The sequence below is a fragment of the Aulonocara sp. 'chitande type north' Nkhata Bay genome, linkage group LG17 (assembly GCF_057382095.1).
Source record: "Aulonocara sp. 'chitande type north' Nkhata Bay isolate Kocher_YH1m ecotype deep benthic linkage group LG17, A_spYH_male_GT1.1, whole genome shotgun sequence".
Taxonomy (NCBI): Eukaryota; Metazoa; Chordata; class Actinopteri; order Cichliformes; family Cichlidae; genus Aulonocara; species Aulonocara sp. 'chitande type north' Nkhata Bay.
Window position 1 is genome coordinate 28,682,798 of NC_141360.1, and position 23,234 is coordinate 28,706,031.

The 23,234-nt window shown below is 38.8% G+C and overlaps 2 protein-coding genes across 3 annotated transcripts in view; both read right to left on the reverse strand.

Annotated features, from left to right (window-relative positions):
- Positions 1-12,416, reverse strand: part of apaf1 (apoptotic peptidase activating factor 1) — a 45,360-nt gene extending 32,944 nt beyond the window's left edge. For both annotated transcript variants that reach the window (XM_086269341.1, XM_086269342.1), the window contains exons 1-21: positions 12,253-12,416; positions 10,790-10,978; positions 9,920-10,109; positions 9,495-9,692; positions 9,040-9,229; positions 8,060-8,172; positions 7,818-7,949; positions 7,349-7,587; positions 7,028-7,195; positions 6,682-6,813; positions 6,195-6,308; positions 5,286-5,470; positions 4,856-4,982; positions 4,485-4,610; positions 4,240-4,380; positions 3,849-3,974; positions 3,297-3,443; positions 1,690-1,818; positions 1,436-1,561; positions 299-418; positions 40-165 (exon numbers count right to left, since the gene is read on the reverse strand). In XM_086269341.1, coding sequence (XP_086125467.1) covers positions 40-165; positions 299-418; positions 1,436-1,561; positions 1,690-1,818; positions 3,297-3,443; positions 3,849-3,974; positions 4,240-4,380; positions 4,485-4,610; positions 4,856-4,982; positions 5,286-5,470; positions 6,195-6,308; positions 6,682-6,813; positions 7,028-7,195; positions 7,349-7,587; positions 7,818-7,949; positions 8,060-8,172; positions 9,040-9,229; positions 9,495-9,692; positions 9,920-10,109; positions 10,790-10,933 — 2,973 coding nt within the window. In that variant the 5' untranslated portion in view covers positions 10,934-10,978; positions 12,253-12,416. The remainder of the gene's footprint in view (positions 1-39; positions 166-298; positions 419-1,435; positions 1,562-1,689; positions 1,819-3,296; positions 3,444-3,848; positions 3,975-4,239; positions 4,381-4,484; positions 4,611-4,855; positions 4,983-5,285; positions 5,471-6,194; positions 6,309-6,681; positions 6,814-7,027; positions 7,196-7,348; positions 7,588-7,817; positions 7,950-8,059; positions 8,173-9,039; positions 9,230-9,494; positions 9,693-9,919; positions 10,110-10,789; positions 10,979-12,252) is intronic.
- A 2,653-nt stretch (positions 12,417-15,069) lies between these two features.
- tcp11l2 (t-complex 11, testis-specific-like 2) lies at positions 15,070-23,058 on the reverse strand. Its single transcript, XM_086270193.1, has 10 exons — positions 22,770-23,058; positions 20,633-20,813; positions 19,785-19,917; positions 18,912-19,032; positions 18,532-18,755; positions 18,243-18,379; positions 17,695-17,882; positions 17,358-17,539; positions 17,103-17,275; positions 15,070-17,007 (listed from the first exon to the last, which is right to left on the reverse strand). Exons 2-10 carry the CDS (start codon positions 20,799-20,801, stop codon positions 16,745-16,747), a joined length of 1,590 nt encoding a protein of 529 aa, XP_086126319.1. The 5' UTR covers positions 20,802-20,813; positions 22,770-23,058; the 3' UTR covers positions 15,070-16,744.
- Positions 23,059-23,234: the final 176 nt, after the last annotated feature.

Genomic DNA, 23,234 nt, shown 5'->3' on the forward strand with positions numbered 1-23,234 from the left:
ATTATGTCCTTCAGTAATGTAAGAATCTGTTTAATCTACCTGCACAGTACCATCTTCTTGCCCCAGGACAACAGCAGAGGGCTGCCGACAGATACAGGTACACCGGATCCTGGATGACTTCTCCTCTGACTGGAACAGCACCGATCCTGTTCTACCATCACGCACCTAAAACACACACACGCATTTTTTTTTTTTTTTTTTAAATCACTGTACCAACCAACAAAAATACTACAGCTTCACGTTCCTGCCACAAAAAAACTCTATGCACTTTGATATATCCACTTTCCTAACAACTCACCTGCAGTCTGTTGCAATTATCTGCAGCTGACACTATGATTTCCTCATGATTAAACAGAACGTCAGAATCTCTCTTCAGGCGGATGGCTGAGGATGTGTGAACCTTCTTGGTCTCCCATATCTTAAAACAGAACGAACAAGATATGTAAATCTCACATAATAACCCAGAGTTAGAGTTGAATATATGCAATATCAACTGAATAAATTGACGGTTGTGGCAATATTTAAGTCACTGGAATCTTCTTGGCAGTTAAGATGAGGGTTTCTGGTGAAAACAAGTCAAATCCACACATAGCCACAAAGTACTTTTCTTTTTTCTTGCAGGATATTTGCCACGGCAGGTCAGGATTTTTCTTTTTGATGAAAGAGGACACTGTAAACACGTCTGTTTATCCCACCTTTTCCCTAGTGTGACCTGCAATTTATTGCCCTGTTAAGTTTATAACAACAGGAGTGACTGCTTTTCATCTTGTGAGTCTGTGGCTGTGAGTCTGTGGCTGTGTGTCACGATCAATATCTGGTGCCAGCATAGCGATCTCAGTTTGAAGTGAGATGATGTACTGCAGTATCGACATTTTTCTCTCACCCCTAATAAGCAGTATGTACAGAAGGCTCTGCTGTAGTTGTGGACTGTCAGGGACAGTTTTGCCACCTTGTTTGAAAAACAGCAGCTGTAAAAACTGTAAAAAAAGAAAAAAAAAAAACACCCAAAAGGCTAAACTGCAGAGATATTTCATGTTACATTGTCTTCAAGCTATTTAAGATACATATTATTTTGTTTTAGAGAGCAATGAGTCAAGACAAACCTGTTAAATAATTTATTTTGCCATCTTTATGTAACCCAAATAACAGAGAAGTAATTTAAAAGCAAGTCAAAGCAACAGTTAGATCTTTATTTCTGCCATGGCCTAAATGCATTTCATTCCCATAAAAAAGACCAGATACCTTTTGTACTACAGTTACATCACCATCCCTGAGCACTGCTCATTAAGAACTGAAACAGCTGGCAAGGGGGAACATAGTGTAATTAGTCAACTTGTGAAGTTAATTTTACTGTCAGAATAAGCAATTAGAACAACACTGACAGCCTCTCTCCGTACTGTTATACTGTAGCTTTATCACACACACTCAGTCTTACCCTGATGGTCTGATCATCAGAGCAGGAGAGCAGCTGTGAGCCATCAAGAGAAAACTGGACACGCTGCACCCAGCTTAGGTGGCCACTGCAGTCTGCCATCTTTTTATTGGCTTCGAGATCCCACAGCTGGAACACAAACATTTATTTATCTTTATTATTAGTAGTAGTATTATTGAGAATTTTCTTTACATACTTACATACACAATTTTGAATTTTATATAAAAAAAGGAGACATTAAATATATAGTGAGATACCTCAACAGCATAGTTTGAAAATGCAATGGCCAGCAGGTTACTGGTGGGGCAGGCGTGACAGTATTGAACTGTGCTCATTCGATTGGTCCTGATTTCAAACAACATGTCTGATGTCTCTACATCAAAGACCTGAGAAACAATAAAAGACAGACAACAAATCAGCACCTGTTGTCTCATCAACATGTCCAAAAGCTGTTACGACTGTACAAATAACACATTGAAATTAAAAGAAAGGAGAAGCACAAAACGTGGCTTTCCCAGTTATTTGTCTCTCCTGGTTTTATTCTCAGTGAGTTCTTTGATTCTTTGACTATTTCATTAATTTATATGTTAGCCCTAATTAGCAAATATTTGTATCTCTGCAGTGTACCTACATGCATCCCTTGCAATGCTAAAAATAGCTGAGAACTTAGCGGTCGACCAATTTGTACAAATAGGTCAGGCCCGGCTCGAAAAACCTAAAACAGCAAAGGCCAAAATGCCAAGCTTAAGACAAGTCAATTGGTGGCCATGGCCATCTTTAGTATTCAGTCTAGGCCATAGGTGTCAAACTCTGGCCTGCGGGCCAAATTTGGCCCGCAGCCTAATTACATTTGGCCCGCAAAGCCACACCTAATTACTATTAGAACGAAACAATATATATATTGTTTAGTATTAAGCTTTGCTTGTTCCATATTCAGTTTTTCAGCAAAACGTGTTTGAGTCCATAAGAAAAGATTCATTCTTTTATCTGGAGGAATAAATATATTTCAATAAATATTAACGTTAGCCCGCAACTTTGTTCCAGTTTTGAATTTTGGCCCACTGTGTATTTGAGTTTGACACCCCTGGTCTAAGCAAACATCAAACTCAATGCCTATTGGGGAACAAGCTACACCAATCAAACATAACATTATTTTAGAAGGCGAAGGCTGGTCCGTGACTTGGCCTCCAAATTCCCCAAATCTCAGTCCAATCGAGCATCGGTGGGATGTGCTGGGCAAACAAGTCCGACCCATGGAGGCCCCAACTCACAACTTACGCAACTTGTGTTAAGCTCAAAGGTCATTTGACAATATCAAGTATACCAAGGTATTAATGTGCTCTACAATAACTCTGTGCTTTGCATCAAAAAAAAGAAAAAGATTTTCTTCATGCCTTAGGATTAATGTTGCAATTTTCCTCAAGTTTATAAAGCCTCTCCTTTCAGTCACCTTAGAGTAAAAGAACCTATCCAATCTTCACTCTGTTTGGGTTCCCAGAATACAAATGAATGAAGATGTAGGGAACAGAGTGAGGCTGATAACAAGACAATACTGGCTGACTTTGGAAAGCTCAGGAGAGGAGGGGATATGCACATTTATAACCAAGACACACTATTTAGACTCTCTAGAAGACAAACAAGCTCTCTTTCCTGTCTCCTTCAATGAAACAGCACACCAACATCAAGGGCAAAGAGGATAGAGTGAATGTGTTTTCAATTTTTAATCAGTACAGCGAGAAAGTGTTAAGATAATGAACAATATCCAAACCATATGCACCCAATTTTATCAAACATTTAGCATCACCTACAAAAAAAACAGCGTACAGGATCATACAGCAGCATGCTTACAATGATAAATGCTCACCAAAACGGCATTTCTGGCAGCACATATGACGCGTTTGCCATCGGCAGTCCAGGTGCTACACTTGACAAAGACGTCTTCCTTGTTGTCTGTAAACATGTCACTTACATTGATCGTCTTCCATTCATTGGTAGAAGAAACCTCAAATACCTGCAAACATGCAGAATCATGCATGTCAGTGCATTACAAGACCAAGGTATGTAAAGCATATTAATATTTCTAAATTTAGTTACTAATAAATGATCTAAATAGAAAGCGAGTACCATCATTTGCCTATTTTGTTGCAGTAAAGTTCTTCTAGAATCAAATGTTTTAATTCAGGGATTATAAAACTATTGGGACTGTAAACTCATGACTAGGAAACATGTTGTCCAACAAAAGTACAAAAACGTATTTAAGAAAAACAAATCTTTACCATTTAAATCCGTCACTTCAGATTTAATTAAACAAAAACAGTGTATATGTCAGAGCACTTCACCTGCTAATAATTATTTCTAGTTCAGTGTGTGTTACCGTATCAAAAAGAAAGCAAGTATCAGGACTAATGGCAGTCACCTTAAGGGTACCATCGTTGGAGCAAGTTGACAGATACTTGTCATCAGGAGAGAAACAGCAGTGGTTGACTGGTTGAAAGTGACCAAACATGGTGTTCTGGGAGGATGGCTTATTGAGGTTCCACAACTAATGAAGCAAAGAAAATGCATGTGGCATTAAAAAAAATGGCTAACACATTACATAACATATTAGCCCCTTTTTGCCTTGTGTTTTTATGTGCATGTGTTAGCTAGCAATCTGTCCAGGCCTCTCTTCCTATGACAGCTGGGTTCTAACACAAATGAGATCTGAACTGGATAAACTGGATAAAAATTAATAGATGAATTGATGGAAGTAGAACACGAAAGGTCAGAAGTTTAAAAACAAAATCGAAAGCATAAATAAGACAAACCTTGACATTCTGAATATCGTCATTGGAGCAGGTGGCCAAAAGGAGGCGCCCTGATGTGTTGGTAAACTGGCAGTGGTTGACCTGCTCTTCGTGCTCCTCTTCAAACGTCCTAAGCAGCATTGCTCGCTCTCCATTCCACACCTGCAGTGTCAAGAACATCAGGATAACATGGCAGATTTCTGTGTTATTTTACTCGCTTATTTCTTAATCATAACATAGTTATAATGGTGCTGTGGACTGTGTACCTTGACTTTTCTGTCACTAGAGCAGGTTGCTAAGAGACGGCCGTCAGGGGAGAAGGCACAGCAAAGCACTTCATCATCATGGGCAGGGATCTCCATGAGCTTCTCACCTGAGGTACTTTTAAACACCTGCACACCATTGCAAAGATGGCAGCGAAGCCACGTTTCATCAGTACAATATTGAGTTCCTCATGTAACACTAAAAACTCCTGACTAAAGTTTAATAAACTATGAATTTACAGCTTTTAACAATGGTTACGACAAAGTGTTACTGAAGCTATTTGTAGATTCCAGAGAGCTGAACAATTCTAGTTAATGATTGCATTTTGGTCCATTCTGCTGTTGCTTTTGATGCTTTGCCGGTGAAATGGTACCTTGAGTGTCTTGCAAGCTCCACAAGAAGCAATTTTGGTTCCATCCTGCGAGAAGCAGGCTGAGTAAATGGAGCCCTGGTGGGGGTGAATCACCAAACGAGACAGATTGTCTACACCGCTCTTATTCCTGTATTCAAAAACACGACACACACACAAAACAGTAAAAGCAGGAGTTCAAAGCTTGTACACACCATTAAAATGGAAATAATAACAATTTCAGATATATTATATATTGAATATTCATTTTAATTGCATTGTAACAGCAAATGTCATCTAAAATCTTACATGTTAAAGAAGGGAGTACAGATTTAACAATGAAAATTAGTTATCATATAATTCAATAACAAACTAACTAATAATGAGATGTAAAAATCAACTTGAAATATCTCCATTATAAAGAGAACACCATATTAAATGCTTGCTTTCTTACACCAAGTCAAAGTAGAGTTTCCCAGCTTTGGTCCGGTTCTGTGCCTGCAGTTGAGCTTGTTTGTAGACCTCGGAGTTGGGCGGCTGAGACAGAGCAAGCTGCACAACATCAGGGAAAGGACGCTGCTCGAGCTGGTGGCCATTCAGAGACAGAAACTCCTGGAACTGACTGCGCACTTCACTGTTCTGGAAGCAAAGAAAACACAAGCATACTTGAGTCCACTGCAAACACCAGGTCACATTAAAGGGAAACTACCCAAAGCTTGTCGCTTGTTATCATAACTATTTTTCACTAAGAACTTAAATCACAAAAGTTTGATTGGTAAGTAATTGCTATTATGCACCATGGCATGTTCTCTTGCAAAGATGAAAATTAGAAAGTGAAAATGTGATAAATAAAAAGAAAATGAAGGTAGGAAAATTAAAGGTCAACCTTTTTATTTAATTCACAAAGTACATGAAAGACAGACGGAGTCTAAACCTGTATTTTTCCTCGGGATGAGGTAGAATGAGCTGCACTCTCATTCTTTGTTGAATTACTCTTTTTGTACATGAAGATCAGAAATTTAAGCATCAAGGACACTGTCATTTTCACTAATTTGATGCAACAGATAGGTATGCACAAATTTATGATTCCTGCAGTCTGCACATATCTCTCATGCATCTTTGTGAGTTGCTTCACTCACTGAAAATATGACTGGAAATTTAAAAAAAACAACAATTATCTTCAGGCTCTGCATCATGCCACTCAACTAATCTTATGCCTTGAAAAACTACTTATACATAGAAAACAAAGGTTTGTGTGGCAGTGATAAATATTAAGTTTAAAGTGACCCATATCTGAACACATATGTGTATCCCATATGTGAAAAGGGCAATAGACACAGTGGCCATTTTTTTATGTCCTGACCTCTTGGTCCAGAATGGATCCATACTCCACATAGTCATTGATGAGATGAGCTGGACCCATTATCTTGGCCTTGATGATCACCCAGTTGAGAGAGAACATGAGTGAGTAGAGCTCCTAGACAGAGATGATCAGAAACCAAAAAGAGAAAAAGACACAGAGAGACAGAGACATGGTGAGAAAAAAGGTAGACTGAAGAAATAAAACCCTGCTATTATTTCTCACTTATACGTCATCTTAAAACACTGCATAGGGCTGTGCAGTCTGGTCTACTTTAACTTATGTATGTATGTATGTATGTATGTATGTATCTATCTATCTATCTATCTATCTATCTATCTATCTATCTATCTATCTATCTATCTATAATAAAAATGGTTTCCCATACTGTAGAACAGAAAATGAGAAAGCCATTTCATTGTTCAGCACTGTAATGAATTACTAGGTTCAAACACACTTAAAAGAAAAAGAAAATAATTATCACTTCTACCTGGGTAAGGTTGGCTTTGGCCATATGGTAGGTCAAATATCGGATCCAGTAAAGAGATTCCTCGTCTCCTGAAGTGGGGGGACCGTCTCTGTAATGCTGCTGGTACTGACGCACCACCTTAGTGTGAAGGCTCTGTTTAACACAGAAAACCCAAATAAGCACACACACAACAGCAAAGAACCATATTTGCTGGGTTAAAGATAATGACACTGGATTTATAGCTTTGATTTTATGCTAGAGCTAATTTAAACCTAGTGTAGCTAATTAGTTAGCCTGGCCTCTTAAAACTTGTAGCTTAATTTGACAATCACTGCCCACTTCAATTGAAGGATGCCTTTAGACTGACCTCAAGCTGCGTTCGGTTCTGCTCCAACAGGAAGTCTATCTGGAGGTCGTGAAGGTAGTACAGGTAGGGTTTACTGTTATTGTCCACGAAAAGCAGAGACTTGTTAACAAATTCCTCCAGGATGTCCTCCACCTCCTCAGGTTCCAGATCCCAAAGAACAGACAGCACCTGGGAGAAGAAAGAACAACACAATTAACCGTTCTTAACCTTGTGGAAGAATAATATGCCATTAATCTGCAAAAAGCATTAAAATTTAAAATGTCATGTCACTGTGTCAGAAAATATAGGGATCATAAACAATCTCCTTTTGTGCAGACAAACCTTAGCGGGGATTTTGACATCCTTCTGTAGAACAGTAAGATCCTTGTAGAGGTCTCGGTGCTCATCAGGAAGTACCTCGATGCTAGCAGCCATGGCCTGATCCAGGGCATCATAGTCATAAGATGATGACTTCCTTATACGCTTGAACTGCTTCATCTGCAGCTGGCAGAGATAGTAACGCCAGCGGTTTGGTTTTTCTCTGAGCAGCGCTCCGATCAGAGACACCACCAAAGGGGAGCCTGACATGAGGGGCGAGGAAACAGAAATGTGTGGGTTTTTTTTAAAGCACATGACCCTAAAAATGATATGAGACCTAAATCGTCACAAAGCTTGATTTGTTTTCCCAGAAAGCAACAACTAAATCGAAATTAGCCATGTTTTCTTATAAAAAATAACATCACCCATATTAGCAAAGACATCTTCTAGGCTTCTCTTAGATTTCTTTATTAGTCAGTGTCAAGATACATACCTTTACACTCTCTGACAATACTGCGAGCCTCCTCAGGTAGTGCTTGCAGATTTATTCTAGTGTACAGAGCAAGGATCTCCAAGGCCTTGTTTTCATCCAACCCGCTTTCAACTTCCACCTCGTGCTTAGCACCTACAAAAACAGTCAATACAGAGTATTTTTCAGTATACAGAAAAGTAATCGCAGAAGTTTCACCCACTTAAGTCTGTACAGTGACCAGAGAAAAGCAACAAAACACATACCACTAACAGAATCAGTGAGGCTTCTATTTCTGGTGGTGAGAAGAACACGACATTGGATGTCAAACACCTTCAACACTGTACTATCCCAGATGTCATCCAAAATCAGCAGAGATCTAAAAAACACAAAAGAAAGAAGGAATTTGTCACAGCTGCTGCTTTTTAAATCAGCTGACTGTTTACGTCTGCTGACGTAGATACCATCCAAATGACTGTGGCTGCACCACTTACTCACTTTCATATGAACAATCTGTCGCAGCAGAGCAGTTAAACAACATTCAGCACATGAAACCATCTGCATTCCTTTTACCTTTAAGCTTCTATTTTTCCATACGCAGATTTAGAGTTACTGAACACATCATTTTTTTATATTTTCTATGTAACCAAGTTTCTTCTTTAGTAAAAGTTTTAACTTTCCAAGGTATTTTGTTTGGTGACATAGGATACATTTATTACACAGTTATTTTATTTCCCCCACCCCGTCGAAACAATTCATCTTTACCTAAAATGTCTGTCGAATTTTTAAAGTTGTTGTCTTTAACTTTTTAAAACTTTCTTTTAACTTAAATTTGAATTGTTTTTAATGCATTATTGCAGTTCAAATGTCTCAGTTTATATTTCCTGCTGTGTTTAAATCAGTGGTATATACATAAAACATAATTCACCAATAAACTACATCTGACTTGACTTTAATAATAATAATGTTGGCGTTGTTGACCGACACAATTCATCTGCTTCAGTAACTTTAAAAATACTTTACATGTATACTGTATCTTTCTGTTTTAATTATTTTTTACATCCTTTATTATTTTACTTGTACATGTCGATATTAGAATGGCATGGTTAATGTAAATGATATACTAACTTATTCTATATACATATTACTTCTGTCTTATTGATTGATTAAAGTTAAAGTATTTCATGTTAAACTCAATATTATAAATAAAAAGTTGGGAGATCACATATAATTACTAAATAGTGACCTTGGATATCTGCGCAGCATGAGGAAGCGAAGACGCTCCTTGGCTTCATCCAGAGAGTTTGGAGGACGGTGGAGGGGCTGAGAATCAAGGCTCTGCTCCAGACGAAAACACAATGACTGAACTTTAACCAGCAGGTCTGGCTTGTCCACCTGGCCGATGGACAGCCAGTGGACGCCTCCAGGAAAGCAATCTGGAGATAAGAGGGAAGAAAGAGTTAAAGGAGCAAGAGTTGTCAAACTACAGAGAAGTAACTGCTATCTGTCAGTTCGTGGATCATTAGCGACAACATCATCTTAGCTGAGTCCATCGGTGATCTATGTTAGTAAGAGACCCAGAAAAGTACATCAACGATTACAAAAACTTTTTTGTTTTAAGCTTTTCCTTTCTCAGTTTCATTCATTGCCTCAAACTAATTCATATTGATAGTTAGTGCTTTATATCAGTCAAATATTCACCTTCAATGATTCCATGATCTCTAACAGCTTCAGCAGCTAGGACGGACTTCCCCGAGCCAGCCATGCCAAAGACAGTGATCCAGCCGGGCTCCTTCTGGAGCCGGTAAAGCTTCTCCCTGGCCCTGTTCACTAGTTCTGGTCTGCTGACAAACACTACGGGCCTCTGTGGGATGCCACCTTCACTAAGCATTGACTGAACTGTTGAACAAAGCAAAACTGTGAGTGTTTGAAGAGTTATCATACAAAAAACAACACTAAGTTTAATACTAAGAAGATGCTCAGTCAGGATCAAGATCAACTCCCACACAACAAGCAGACTCTGCACATCCTTTTTTTTTTTCTGCCAGCACTCATGAACTCCCACACACTAACAGCACAACCTATCAAACCTCCACCATCCTCACCCACAGCTTCCTACTTCTTACCATAAGTTGCAGAGCCATCAGAAGAGCCCTTATGTGGATTCAATGAGATGTGTGGCAGGTCCCTATGGAGCAAACTGGCCAAATCGTCATATGCCTCTCTGACCAGTGCGTTGTAGAAAGAAATGTAGGCAAGGTTGTCCTTTCTTAACAAGAGCTCTATTAGTGCTCCAGCCTGATCCTTCCTGGTAAGCTGAAGACAGAAACATCAGAGATGAGATGTGAAATGTTATGATCTGGTAGAAACCATGCCAGGCGATGTTTTGAATAAATGTTAAGAGTCTGAGATACATTCCACAAAAAAGATTGTTCATGTTACAACATTTGTGCATGGTTTAAGCCAGCTGTATTCTAGAAATCAACCAGTTGCATCATCTAGTGGGAAAATCCCATGTTGGCAAAATGTTGGCAAAGGTTGGAATACAGTTTTGTTATTAATCATTTAAAAAGAGAATGTAAAGTTACATTAAAATTGTACACACTTATTGGTTTTGCTGTTAGTTTGATTTCTACAGCAGCCAAAAAGCATTCTGTTCATGTATGCCTCAGTTACTTAACGGAACATCATTTTAATGACACAGTATTGCTTCTCTATGGCGAAATCCAAGGTAATGTATTACTAAATAACCTTAAGGGGAAAATGAGTTATCTACAGTTATCGTCATGTCTTGTGTCCACAGAAAATGGCAAAGTCAACACAAGTGTGAAAACAAAGACTTGACTCAGTAAATAAAGGTAGGAGGAGGGTGACTCAATACATGGACAATAAAGTCTGAGAGGAGGAAAGGAGGACAGGGCTTCAGTAATGTCGAGCAATATTTTCATTGACCACAGTATTAATTCTAGAAAATGTAGAAACCACCAGAAGCTCACCTGAGTCCTGATCCTCTCCTCCTCATCCACAGTCATCACACCATCACTGATCATGTGATCCATCAGGTAGGTGGGCTTAATGTCCTCCTCCAGTTTTTGGCGGAAGCGCAGCAGACAGCTCCGTGCCCCTTCCTCCAGCGCCATTTCTGCGCCACACACCAACCATACAGGATCTCGGTGCACTGCACGCTATTGGAAAAAAATACGGCGTTTAATAAATTGTGGATCTGTCCATCCTTTTTGGCATGGCATGTATTTCTTATTGTTCCATCTTCAGGAGGTAGTGTGGGTAGTCTACTAATCAGAAGGTCAGTGGTTAGATCTCCAACTCTTCCAACCTGCATGTCAAAATATCTTTGAGCAAGATACTAACCCCAGAGTTTGCGCAACTCTTTCATGTAAATGTGACTGAATGAATTTTAAGTTAAACAGTACTTACGGGGGCACTCGGTTACCTCAGTGGTTGAGCAGGCAACCACATGCTACAAGGCCAAATGCAGCGGCTTGCATGTCTTCCTCTTCCTCTTTCTACCATCTTCTCTTTACTCAAACTATCCAATAGTGCCCCCCTCCCCTCCAAACATAATAATTAAGTATAAATTAAATTAAATTAAATAAGTACCAATCCAAGTACTGGTACTGTACCATTTACATGGGGAATACAAATATATATATTTTATATATATAATATATATATTTTTTAATAAGGAGAATTAAAGTAGAAACATAGAGTAAATATTGTTAGTTTTAGTATTTGTTAGTTTGGAAAAAAATAAATAAATTAAAAAGTTTAAAAAAAAAATCACATCATGGTTGTAGAGGCACTGATGGGCATGTTTAATGAGACTCTGGATGTTTACAAGCCTGTGAGTCAACTGGTTTCTATTGTAATACATGTACTGTTTTTCCTATAACTCGCCTGACATATGTCCTCAATACGTCATGCCCCTGCTATATACAGATGTATTTGTGATTGTGTATATGTGTGAACTGATCAGTCTTGAAGGTTATGTATTCGTCAAGCTTTAAAGGTTTCCTGCTGTTTAAAAATAAAATTTGTTAGCAGGCTTTAACGGCAGAATGTAGTCTAAAACCTTAAAAATACCCTCAAAGCCACAAAAGTGTGTGAAAACAGTCTTTAATGTCCAGATATCTGTGTTCCAATACGAAACAGGAAGAGATCAAAAGTGAAAATGCAAGAGCTGATAACGCATTCACTGGGGTATAGGTTACCATCTGTTATTAAAAAATAGTAGGAGTACTTAGTTTTGACAGCTCAAAATGAACTTTCACTAGTGCTAATGAAGACTAAACTTGACTCTTCTTATTCTTAGTCGACATCTTTTCTAGCGTTATATTCACAAACCAAGCCCAATCCAGCACTTGTTAGGAAGTTCAACCTACTCCGACTGCGTGAAGTAAATGAAACAAAGAAAGACAGGTAGCCACTAGCTGATACTTACGAATATCGTCTAGTCTTCAGCGAAGAAGGTGGTTGTTTAGTTGTATGCGGCTTCGATATCAGGTCACGATTTAAGAACCCAGTCACTAAACAGAGGTTTTAATTCTCTGTCTTAACGTGTTACTACACACCCAATTTTGAAAGAAGAGCTTCCTGATTCACAACAAAAACAACTGCCCCGGCGTGAAGCAACCAATTGCTTTGCAAGCTCTAGCTCACGTGACCGGTGAGCTCACGCTTTGGAAGAATGTGTAGCTGGGCAAACTGATGCGGCGTTTATATACTTCTCGTGTGTTGTAAATATTTGCGTTCGCTCAGCTAAAACGGTTAGGCTTTACAAATATTTTCCAACGATAAAGTCATATGAATACGTATTCCAGCGGCGGTGTTTTCATGGTAAATTTGAGTAACATAAGAGTTATTATGCGTTACTATAAGACATAACATAGAAACGACCATCATTTACTTTCTCTGTCTTGTTTAATCAAAAACACTTTAGTGTGTGGTATTACCCACTAAATTCATGATACAGTTCAAACACTTTGCACAATTAGACGCCACATTAGACGAAATTAGATTTATGAATTAAAAATCCTTTGACAACTCTATTTTTATCTACCTCCAGGCCGCACTTGAAGGCAACATTACTGCCTGGTGACAGCAAGTGATGAGAGCATTTGTTTACTCCAGTACACATTGATGCCCTGATAATACAATTATAAGTAGCTGTGAATAGATTACCTATATAATGCTGTGGACATATAGGCTTGTTGTCAGACCTGCGTGCAATGAGACTCAAATGAAGTATATGCAAGCTAAAATTATCATCTATACAAATTATTGTCTGTATTTAATTAATTAAGGATGCAGGTTGGTGATTATAATTTTCATCCTTGCTTAAATAGCTTTTTTTCTTAACAGTTGTGTGTTAGTCTCATGCATTCCCCAGATAGCAAAATGATAGCAATAATACATTATAGCTTTGTGTTTTCAACTTGCAACAAGAGAAAAAAGCAACACAAAATTAAAGATAAAGGTTCAAACCTGGTTTTCTTCCTATTCGTGGGCTAAACTGTTAGGTTCCCTCTATTAATACCCCTTTGAAAAAATATATCTACAGGGTGGGCCATTTATATGGATACACCGTAATAAAATGGGAATGGTTGGTGATATTAAAGTCCTGTTTGTGGCACATTAGTATATGTGAGGGGACAAACTCCTCAAGATGGGTGGTGACCATGGTGGCCATTTAGAAGTCGGCCATCTTGGATACAACTTTTGTTTTTTTCAATAGGAAGAGGGCCATGTGACACATCAAACTTATTGGTAATGTCACGAGAAAAACAATGGTGTGCTTGGTTTCAACGTAACTTTATTCTTTCTTGAGTTATTTACAAGTTTCTCTTTGTTCACAGCCATTGACATGTCGAAGAGGTTAACACATGAGGAGCGGATCGAAATTGTGTTGATATCTGGTGAACGCAGTAACCAGGTCATTGCAGCAGATTTCAATGCAAGACACCCTACGAGACCACCCATCTCCCATGCTACAGTTAGCAAACTGCTTGCTAAGTTTCGTGAAACTGGTTCAGTGTTGGATGTGCCAAAATGTGGACGCAAGAAAACTGTCACTAATGAAGAAACATCAGTGGCTGTCCTAGCTTCATTCAGCAAGAGCCCACAGCGTAGCAAGAGCCCACAGCGTAGCACTCGCCGCATGTCACTGGAGAGTGGCATTAGTCGAACATCCTTTTCAGCGGATATTAGCTACTCACAAATGGCACCCTTACAAACTCCAGCTACTGCAGCATCCCAACGAGGATGACCCAGATCGGCGCACAGAATTTGCAGAATGGGCAAAACAAAAATTGGAACAGGACCCTCAGTTCACGCAGAAGATTTTGTTCAGTGATGAGGCAAACTTTTATGTGAATGGTGAAGTTAACAAACAAAACCACCGCTATTGGTCTGACACTGACCCACATTGGATGGATCCCTCCAAGACTGTTGGAACAACAAAAGTGATGGTTTGGTGTGGTATATGGGGTACAACGATAGTGGGTCCATTCTTCATCAATGCAAACCTCAAGGCCACTGGATATTTGAAATTGCCACATGATGTGTTTCCCTCTTTATGCACTGAAGCTGGCATGTTCCCTGAGTTTTTCCAGCAAGATGGTGCACCACCACATTATGGGTGCAAGGTCCGAGCATTCCTAGATGAACAGTTTCCTGGAAAGTGGATTGGTCGTCGTGGGCCAGTTGAATGGCCCCCAAGGTCTCCCGATCTGACCCCCTTAAACTTTTATCTTTGGGGTCATCTGAAGGCAATTGGTGTGAAGATTCGAGATGTGCAGTACCTGAAACTACGGATACTGGATGCCTGTGCTGGCATTTCTGCTGCGGTGTTGCTATCAGTGTGTGAAGAGTGGGAGAAGATGGTTGCATTGACAATCCAACACAATGGGCAGCACATTGAACTCATTTTATAAGTGGTAAAAACTTGTAAATAACTCAAGAAAGAATAAAGTTATGTTGAAACCAAGCACACCATTGTTTTTCTTGGGACATTACCAATAAGTTTGATGTGTCACATGGCCCTCTTCCTATTGAAAAAACAAAAGTTGTATCCAAGATGGCCGACTTCTAAATGGCCACCATGATCACCACCCATCTTGAGGAGTTTGCCCCCTCACATATACTAATGTGCCACAAACAGGACTTTAATATCACCAACCATTCCCATTTTATTACGGTGTATCCATATAAATGGCCCACCCTGTATATAAGGTTTCATCATTAAATGAACACCACATGCTCAATTTTGTTGTTTTATTATATTAACATTGATACAGAGGGAAACAAAAACTCTCCATGTTCTTATGTAAACTGATGTAAAACTACATATGTTTTTCTTTCTGCATACAAATGTCCGCTGGAAACTTTTCGAGACAAAATTCATTTCTGTGTTCAGCACCTTTCATCTCACAATTGTGTTCTTACATCCAGCGCAAATGTACTGTAAACAAAACAGCACGTTAAAATGTAACAAGCAAATAACAATATAACCAATCAACATAACTAATATTCCACTGGCAGCTAACAAATAAAATTACAGAACATACAACAAGCAACAAATACTCCAACAAATTACTCAAGCAACAACTAAAATGCACAAATCCCAACACAAAGAAACTCATGCAGACAACTGACATTACTTTCTTTCAGAGGTCAAAGCTAAGTGTGGATTAAAAATGATACAAACAGTTTCATTTTCTGGCTGATAAAAAGGTAAGAGACAACAACTAAACTAATAAATCCAAGGAAAAGGGCTCATGTTTTGCATTACCTTCAAGTGTGGCACTTCTTATTGTCAGTTTTTCTGTAGTTAACAGTTATACTGTTACCTTAGTACTTAACGGTGATAACATTATATGTAAAGAATCTGAAATTCTACTCTGCTACTTTTCTATATAAACCTCTCCATCTGTGTTTTATAAAGCTTGCTGTATGCATTGTACATAATAAAATGCCCTTCTGTTCTTATATACTGCCTCCAAAATTCAAGGAGTTTGACTACAGACACAATGATAAAATAGGGGGTGTCAACATTAGGTACAGAAATGGATTATTGTAGCTAATACTGGTTTTCTGGTTTGAAGTCCTAAATGTTCACAGGGAAGCACTGACAAGGTATTTGTTATTTTTGCTGTTTACCGGGCTTCAAGTGAGTATTTACGGAACTTTTACATCTAAACTGGAGAAAGGGTTCAGGAATTTAGCTTGGTAATAAATATAATAAGTATTGTTTGGACAGCTGAACCTGAAGTCAACCTGTGGACAACTCATTTTCCAAAGTTTATTATATCTGTAAAACATGGTGGAGGCAGTCCAATGGCACTGGGTCACTAGTGTTTATTGCTTTAGTGACCAAGGACATAAGCAGCTGGATTAATTGTTAAGTATATGGCTATGTAATATAGTAACACTATATTTTTGTTCAAGCCATTGAATAAAAGCTCAGCTTAGGTCAGCACTTTTTAAAAAATCAAATAATGAAAATAAAATTAAACTGATTGGGTACTGAGGTAAAATTATAACAACTGTGTTACTGTCCAAATATTGCTGAAAAATAAGTTTGAGCATTTTCGCAAAGTAAGGAGTCACATTTAAAGCTGAGCATGTGATAAATACACTGCTGTGCTTTTACTGCCAAATGTAATGACAAAACCACAGCTGCAGAACCTGCATGACACAATGACCCACTTTCCTCTTCTCTTTTTTTCTTTCACTCCATGCATTGACATCCCATTACTGAAAATCTTTCTCTTCCTCCTCCTATAGCTTCGACTTTTTCTTGTTTTCTTTGTGTATTAACAACCAGCTTGATGCTGCTCAAATACATTGTAGTCGACACAGATACTCCCCACCTCCTTTGCTTTACCTGTGTCTAGTAGAAAAACAGTCTTCTTCAACTGCATGATATTTTCATTTTAATTGTGGGTGACAGAGTCCTGAGCTGTGTTCTGAGGAGGGTTGGCTGCTGGTTGGCTGTTGCTGAACATCAGCTTCCTCAGGATGTCAGCATAGAAAGGGCCATAGACTGTCTTGTTGTAGTTGACCAGGGAGATGAACTTTGCCCCAATTATTGCTAGTTCAGGCTTGATAGCAGTCAAACCAGCTGGTACTTGTTCAATTTTGGACTGAGGTTTTGGGTCAGAAATGAGTGCCATGAAGTACTGCTGCACACGGTCCTCTGCAGAAAAACCACAGCAAGCGTTTAGTCAATTACATCAATTTCTCAACTAAAATTTCTTTAAGAAGTTAGTCTTTCAACTTATTCTCTCTTACCAACTAGGGTTCGGATGGGATTGTCCTTTTGGGTAATGTTGCAAATCTGGCCTGTGAGGGTGCCCTGCAGCGCTGGGGTCAGTGCAGGGTAGCTCCTCTCTGTTAAAGACTTGTTAAGCTCACAGCAGATCTGAGCACTGATGCCCTCTAGTGACTCTTCTAGGTTAAAGTCCCTATAGGTATAAAAAAAAAATCAGTTTAAGATGGAGTTTGAGACAGATATGTCTGAAAATAGTCTGACACAAAGGTACTGACGATCTGTGCATCCCATCCAGCAGCACACTGATCATCCTCTTCAGGCGGTCAGACAAGGATGGTAGACCCTGGATAGGCCCCCCAATTGTGCTGTAGACAATGAGCAGCACCTCATTCACAGCCTGACATTGCTGAAGCTGCCACTGAATCTCTTGGAGACGGATCTCATCTGTCATCCACGTCTAATGGAGAAGATTGCACCAATAAAATCTCCAAAGCACAAATTGTCTGTAAAATCTCTAATCTCTCAGCTATGTAAATATTTTTTAAAAATAACAAGGAGAGAAGCTGACATAAACATAAGATCCTTCTCTTAACTACATTTACAACACACTACCTCAGGCGGTGGGCTCTTGGAGTAGTCCCATGTGAGGATGCGAATGAAGGCAGCGTTGAGAACTTGAAATGGCCCAGGCACCACTGGTTGTCCTTTTCCAGGACCATTAGTCTGTTCTGTAGGGGCGATGGATGACTGCAGCTCCTCCAGTGCAGACTTGATCCAGGAGGTAGTGCGGTCTAAAGCACCTGAGAAAGTTTCATATTAGCGCAAGTCTAGCAGGGTTTCAGTTTTTCACTTTGACACAGACTGTAAAGAAAAGATGGCATAGCCACTGTGACATCCTCCACTGGACTTTGGACTTTGGACTCTCTTTTTAAAGTTTTGAGTTGAGCAGTTAGAGTTTCTTTTGTTATAAATAGATGTACTGGGAGGTCAATATGACAGTTTTTGCTTCATTTCAGTCTGAAAGTCACACACAAAATATAAAAAAAAATAATTCTCAAATGTAGACCTCAATAAAACTGTGGCATATTTTCTGTATTTTTGTGTGTATAAAAGGGTGCTAAAGGTTATATATAAAGAAGAATGTAGTGTTATTCACTCACTGGGTGTTTTGTCCAGGATGCTCTGAAACTTTGCCCTCTCATATTCGACACTTTGCCTCTGCAGCACAGGTCTCAGGTTTTCAATTGTACAGTTGACCATGTCCGCTCTCATCAGGCTCAACACACGGAATATTTCCCTAATGTGTAGAAATAACCAAGATGCTATGAAAAATTTGCTTTTATAATTAAAAATATTATTATTAAACAGAACAGGTCAGACAGTAAATACAGTCACTGTTAATGTATATTGGATGCAAGCACTGAAATATTTTGAAAAGTGTGCGCTTACTTAAAAAGCGTCACTATGTTATCTGTGCCCTCTCGTAGCTTCTTGATTTCCTCATCCCTCACGGGTGCACACATCTTGCCCATGGTTGTGATAATGTAAGAGGCAAGTCCCTGGATGTCTAGAGCATCGTTGTCAGCCTGCTGACGAATCAGGTCCATGTCCAGCACCTCCATGATCTGGGTCCGCATCCGATTGGCACCCGGATTAAGGAATGACAATAAGATCTGTTCGTCAAGAGGGGGAAAAAAAGTTGTTTTAGAAAAAAAATAAAATAAAAAAAAATTATATATATATATATATATATATATATATATATATATATATATATATATATAAAAATAAATAAATAAATAAATAAATATTTGAATGCATGTGGTGACCTCTCTGATCTCCTCCACTAATCTGATGGCTTGTCCATATTCAGGAGGGTCGTCATTCAGCTCAGCCTCCAGGATATCCCAGAAGGCCTTCTGAAGATTATCTCTCACTGCCTTTAATAAACTAAAAGAAAATAAATAAATAAATAATAGGGGGTTTATCTGAGTAAAACTGCCATTTATAAAGCACACTTTGATTTTGAGTTTTATTTTATTAACTTATCTTGAGAGTATTAGACTGGTAAATTAACTTTTTTTCTCTGAAGGAACTAAAATGATTTTCTTGGATCTTCCTTTCTTTTGATATAACTAAGTAACACTACTATTTAGTAAGTAACTAAACAGTAGTGCAACATTTGGTGTTTTCTGGTTGTACACCAATCATAAACACTCCCAGACAAGTTGCTGCAAATATACTGTAGATGCAAATCATGAAAGCATGTCCTCAATGATCAAATTCAAATCTTTCTTTCTGCTCAGAAAGTGTGTGTTTGTTACAGGATGCTATGATGTTTGAAGATAAACTTGTCAACTTAAAATTGTGTTATCCACTGGGAGCTTGAGAATAAATAACAGTGAGTCTTTGGATCTCCCTTTTCTTTTCTAACTCTAAATTCTCGCATATTATCATCAGACACAGACAGTTGGTATAACAAGAATCACATTTATTTTAGTTTATAACCATGTTTAAAAAGGTAAACATGATTTTTAAACACTGCAAAATCTCTATGTTTGTACAAAGCACAGAAAGCAGCACCAGCTCTCCCTGATACCTAACATGTTCTTCATTATGGAAAAATCTGAAATGTAGTATTGGTGTGGTATTAATATTGCAAAACTTGACATTAGTAAGCACAGGCTTTTGTCATATTTTACCTGTCCTGAGGTAGGCTATTTGGCTCCAGGTGGAAATTGCGGTTAATAACAATCTCATGGGAGAGGCTGAGATTGAAAAGGTCTCTTGCAGACTCCATGACCTCGTCCAGCGTTAGGGTTTTGGGTGGGCTTGCTGTGGGAATCAAATATTTGCTGATTTATAAATTGGGGGAAAAAAGCATGTCCGACTATTAAAGATGACAGATGTCAAACTCCATTTACACTGTTCATACATACAGCTCACTTAAGGTAACCAGTAAAAGTCCGTCTTTATGTCAGTGAACTGAAGTGTAACAACACATTTAATCCTTGGCATTTCACACTTCTTTTTCTTAATATAATAAAAAGAAGTCTAATAATAATAAGCATGTTTCAGTTTTTCCACATGATGAAGAAGAATGAATGATGCAATAATAAAAGAACAGTACGACTTTTTGGATTTAAACTGTAAGAAATGAATATGTAAAATGACAGATGAAGTTTCCCAGACTGTCCTGCAATTATAAAACAGAAAGTTCGTTAACTGAACATGTTAGATATTCTTATTCAATCTTAGATTCTTATACAATTGTTATTTGTTATATCTGGATTGGAGTCTCTGTCAGGCTTATTCTGGCACCCGGGCCTTATGTTTTGATGCCCCTGGTGTAGAGGGTGGTAGCTTTCTTACAAGCCTTTATATTAAACACAGTCATTAACCCCTAACAACAACTGCAAACAAAACAGCAGATTAAATGTATTTTTTTTTTACCACTCAGACAGGGTCATCAAAAAGAAAAAACACAAACTTGGATTATATGCAGTGAGCTTATGCATAGATCAATGAGAAAGGAAGGGGACAGACTCACAGGATGGGCTACAATGCTTGCTGGAGGAGTCACTGGTGAAGCTATCACGTGAGCACTCCAGGTCGCTGTTCAATGTCATGCTGTCGCAGCGCTCTGATGATGACTCCACATCACTACCTTGGTCCTCACCGCTGGATGTGGAGTTAAGCCGCTCATCATTTAAAGGCATTTTGGATTATAGCTGCAAATAACAAGTCAGTAATAACTTAAAAGGGATTTCCTACCACAGAGTTTAATTCAATATGTTCAGAAGATCCAGACTATTAAATGATAATTACTGAGATACTTTCAAGGGAATCCTGCATAAACTATCCTCAAAGTACTCATTAGAAAACCAAAATTTCCATGACACAATCTTACCATCATTTTACCTGAGCTCGTCTGAGAGTGAGATAGTGTGTGACTGTTGCAGTTTTTGTTACCAAGGCAGAGTGTAACAAAAACACCAGTCATACTCAGTGAAACAGCTGGAGGGCACCATTAAACAGACAAAGCTGCCTTGTTGCAAACACTTTCAACATATTATTAAAGTCAATGATGGTGCATGACGTAAGTCACTGAAAAATAAAAAGAAATAATAATAGTGTATAGTGTGGTTCAGTGTTTGTTTACTGCCACCAGGGTTTAAATCACAATACAAAGTCTAGACATAAACAGAACACATTTCCATATAGGTTTACACAAAAGCCTTTATGCCTGTGCCTGTCTATCCAATGTCAGTTGTGTCTCCAGGGCAACATGGGACAACAGAGGGCTACGCAACTGTCAAGATGATCGTGTTACACTTCTCACTGTGCTGTTGTTTGTTTTCCACAAATGCACATAGGAAAGAAAGGTAAAGATGACGGGATGTGCACATTTTTAACGTTATTGTAAAGACTGTTTACCACTGTTAAAAAAAAAAAGAGTAACCCACTTAAACATTACTTGAGTACTGTAACAGGTTAAATTAAGCCTGCAGGCCTTTCTAATATAGCCTAAGACATACAGTGCTGGCAGAATGACCCATAGGTGTTCCTATCCTCTGGCTCAGTTATCTGCTGCCAGAAATGAATGCACACTCCCTGGCAGCGCTTGCAGTTTAAAGATAGCTCAAGGGTCGAGGAAAATGGGTGTGGGGAGCCCTTTTATTACATCATATGCTAGACTTGACAGCTAGGTCAAAGCCATGCAGCAGGCCAATTTTCAGAGATTATCCAGAGGGATAAAAGCAGAGTGATCCAGAAAACTGATTACGGATTAGGTGTACTCTGTCATCTGCAGCTTCTTTATGAGAAAGCTTCTTTAAGCAGTTCAGATGCTAGGTAGAGTAAAATGCATTGTCCTGTTATAACCAGAAGGATGCAATCTAAGATAAATGAACATATCGTATAATTTTCCCAGATGTTTTGGAAACATATCTGAGCGAATATGTGATCGAATAAGAGGTACAGGCGCTCTTACACACACACACACACACACACACACACACACACACACACACACACACACACACACACACACACACACACACACACACACACACCAACTTCTGCAGGAACAAAGACAGCCTTTTGGGGTCCAGATCTGACTGCGGTATAATGTAAACAAAGCAGTGAATCAGGAAGGCAGGGCTAGATCCACGGGAACTCTCCTTATTGGTTGCAGTTCCCCGTCTCTCAGCCCTACATGGAAACTCTTTGGTTGCACAGCTACAAACGTGGATAAAAAAAATATCCACACATGCGTAAGAAGTGGGTACACGTGATCCGAGGTGCAGACCAAAACAAGAACTCCGTGTACATTACAAATAGTATATTGTATCTGATCATGACAGAAACCACAGAAAAAGAAGTGCGGAAACAATAATGCGTTACGCTCTCCCTTCAAAATACATCTGATGCATCCGTCAAACTCAGCACTATGTCAGTGTTATATAATTGTCTTTGTTACTTGACTAAAACCCCTGGTTTACAGCTTAATACGAGTCATAAATGTCATTAATTTCGTACACCAGCTGTCACTGGTATGCTAAATGTCAGAACCGTCAAATACTGTACTCTTCTTCCTGTTTCACAACAAAGCGACGGATAACTTAGCAGCAGACACCATAAACTAAGTCACAAGCACAAATGTCTTCGAGAAACGCGATGTTTACCTCATTCAAGTCACTAGAAAGTGAAGCTGACAGCGAAAATAGCCCCGCTCTGAAGAGAAAAGTCGCCGTCGTCCTTTTTAAAGGTCCTGTTCTGATTATATTTATGGTGGTTGGCAATGGTGCATTACCAGCACCAACTGGAATGAGTGAGCTGTGCAAAGGGAATTCAAGTGTTCAATAATAGTAATAATAAATAAAAAAAGAAAAAACCGAGAAAAGAGGAAAATAAAGTTGTCTCCTCTTGCGTTTGCTTCTCTGTTTAAAGGTCCTTCAGTAGCCCAGCTGGCTCTGAGAACTAGCGGGCGAAACCATTTTACACACGGGTGTGTTCAACTACAAAAATAAAGGCGATTCTAAGGATTGTCTTTTTAAAAAAAAAGAAGAATCTAATTAATTTAAAAAGAATCTGCAATTTAAAGAGAGCAGATACAATAATATGCAGACATTTAGTTCAGAAAAGGGTAA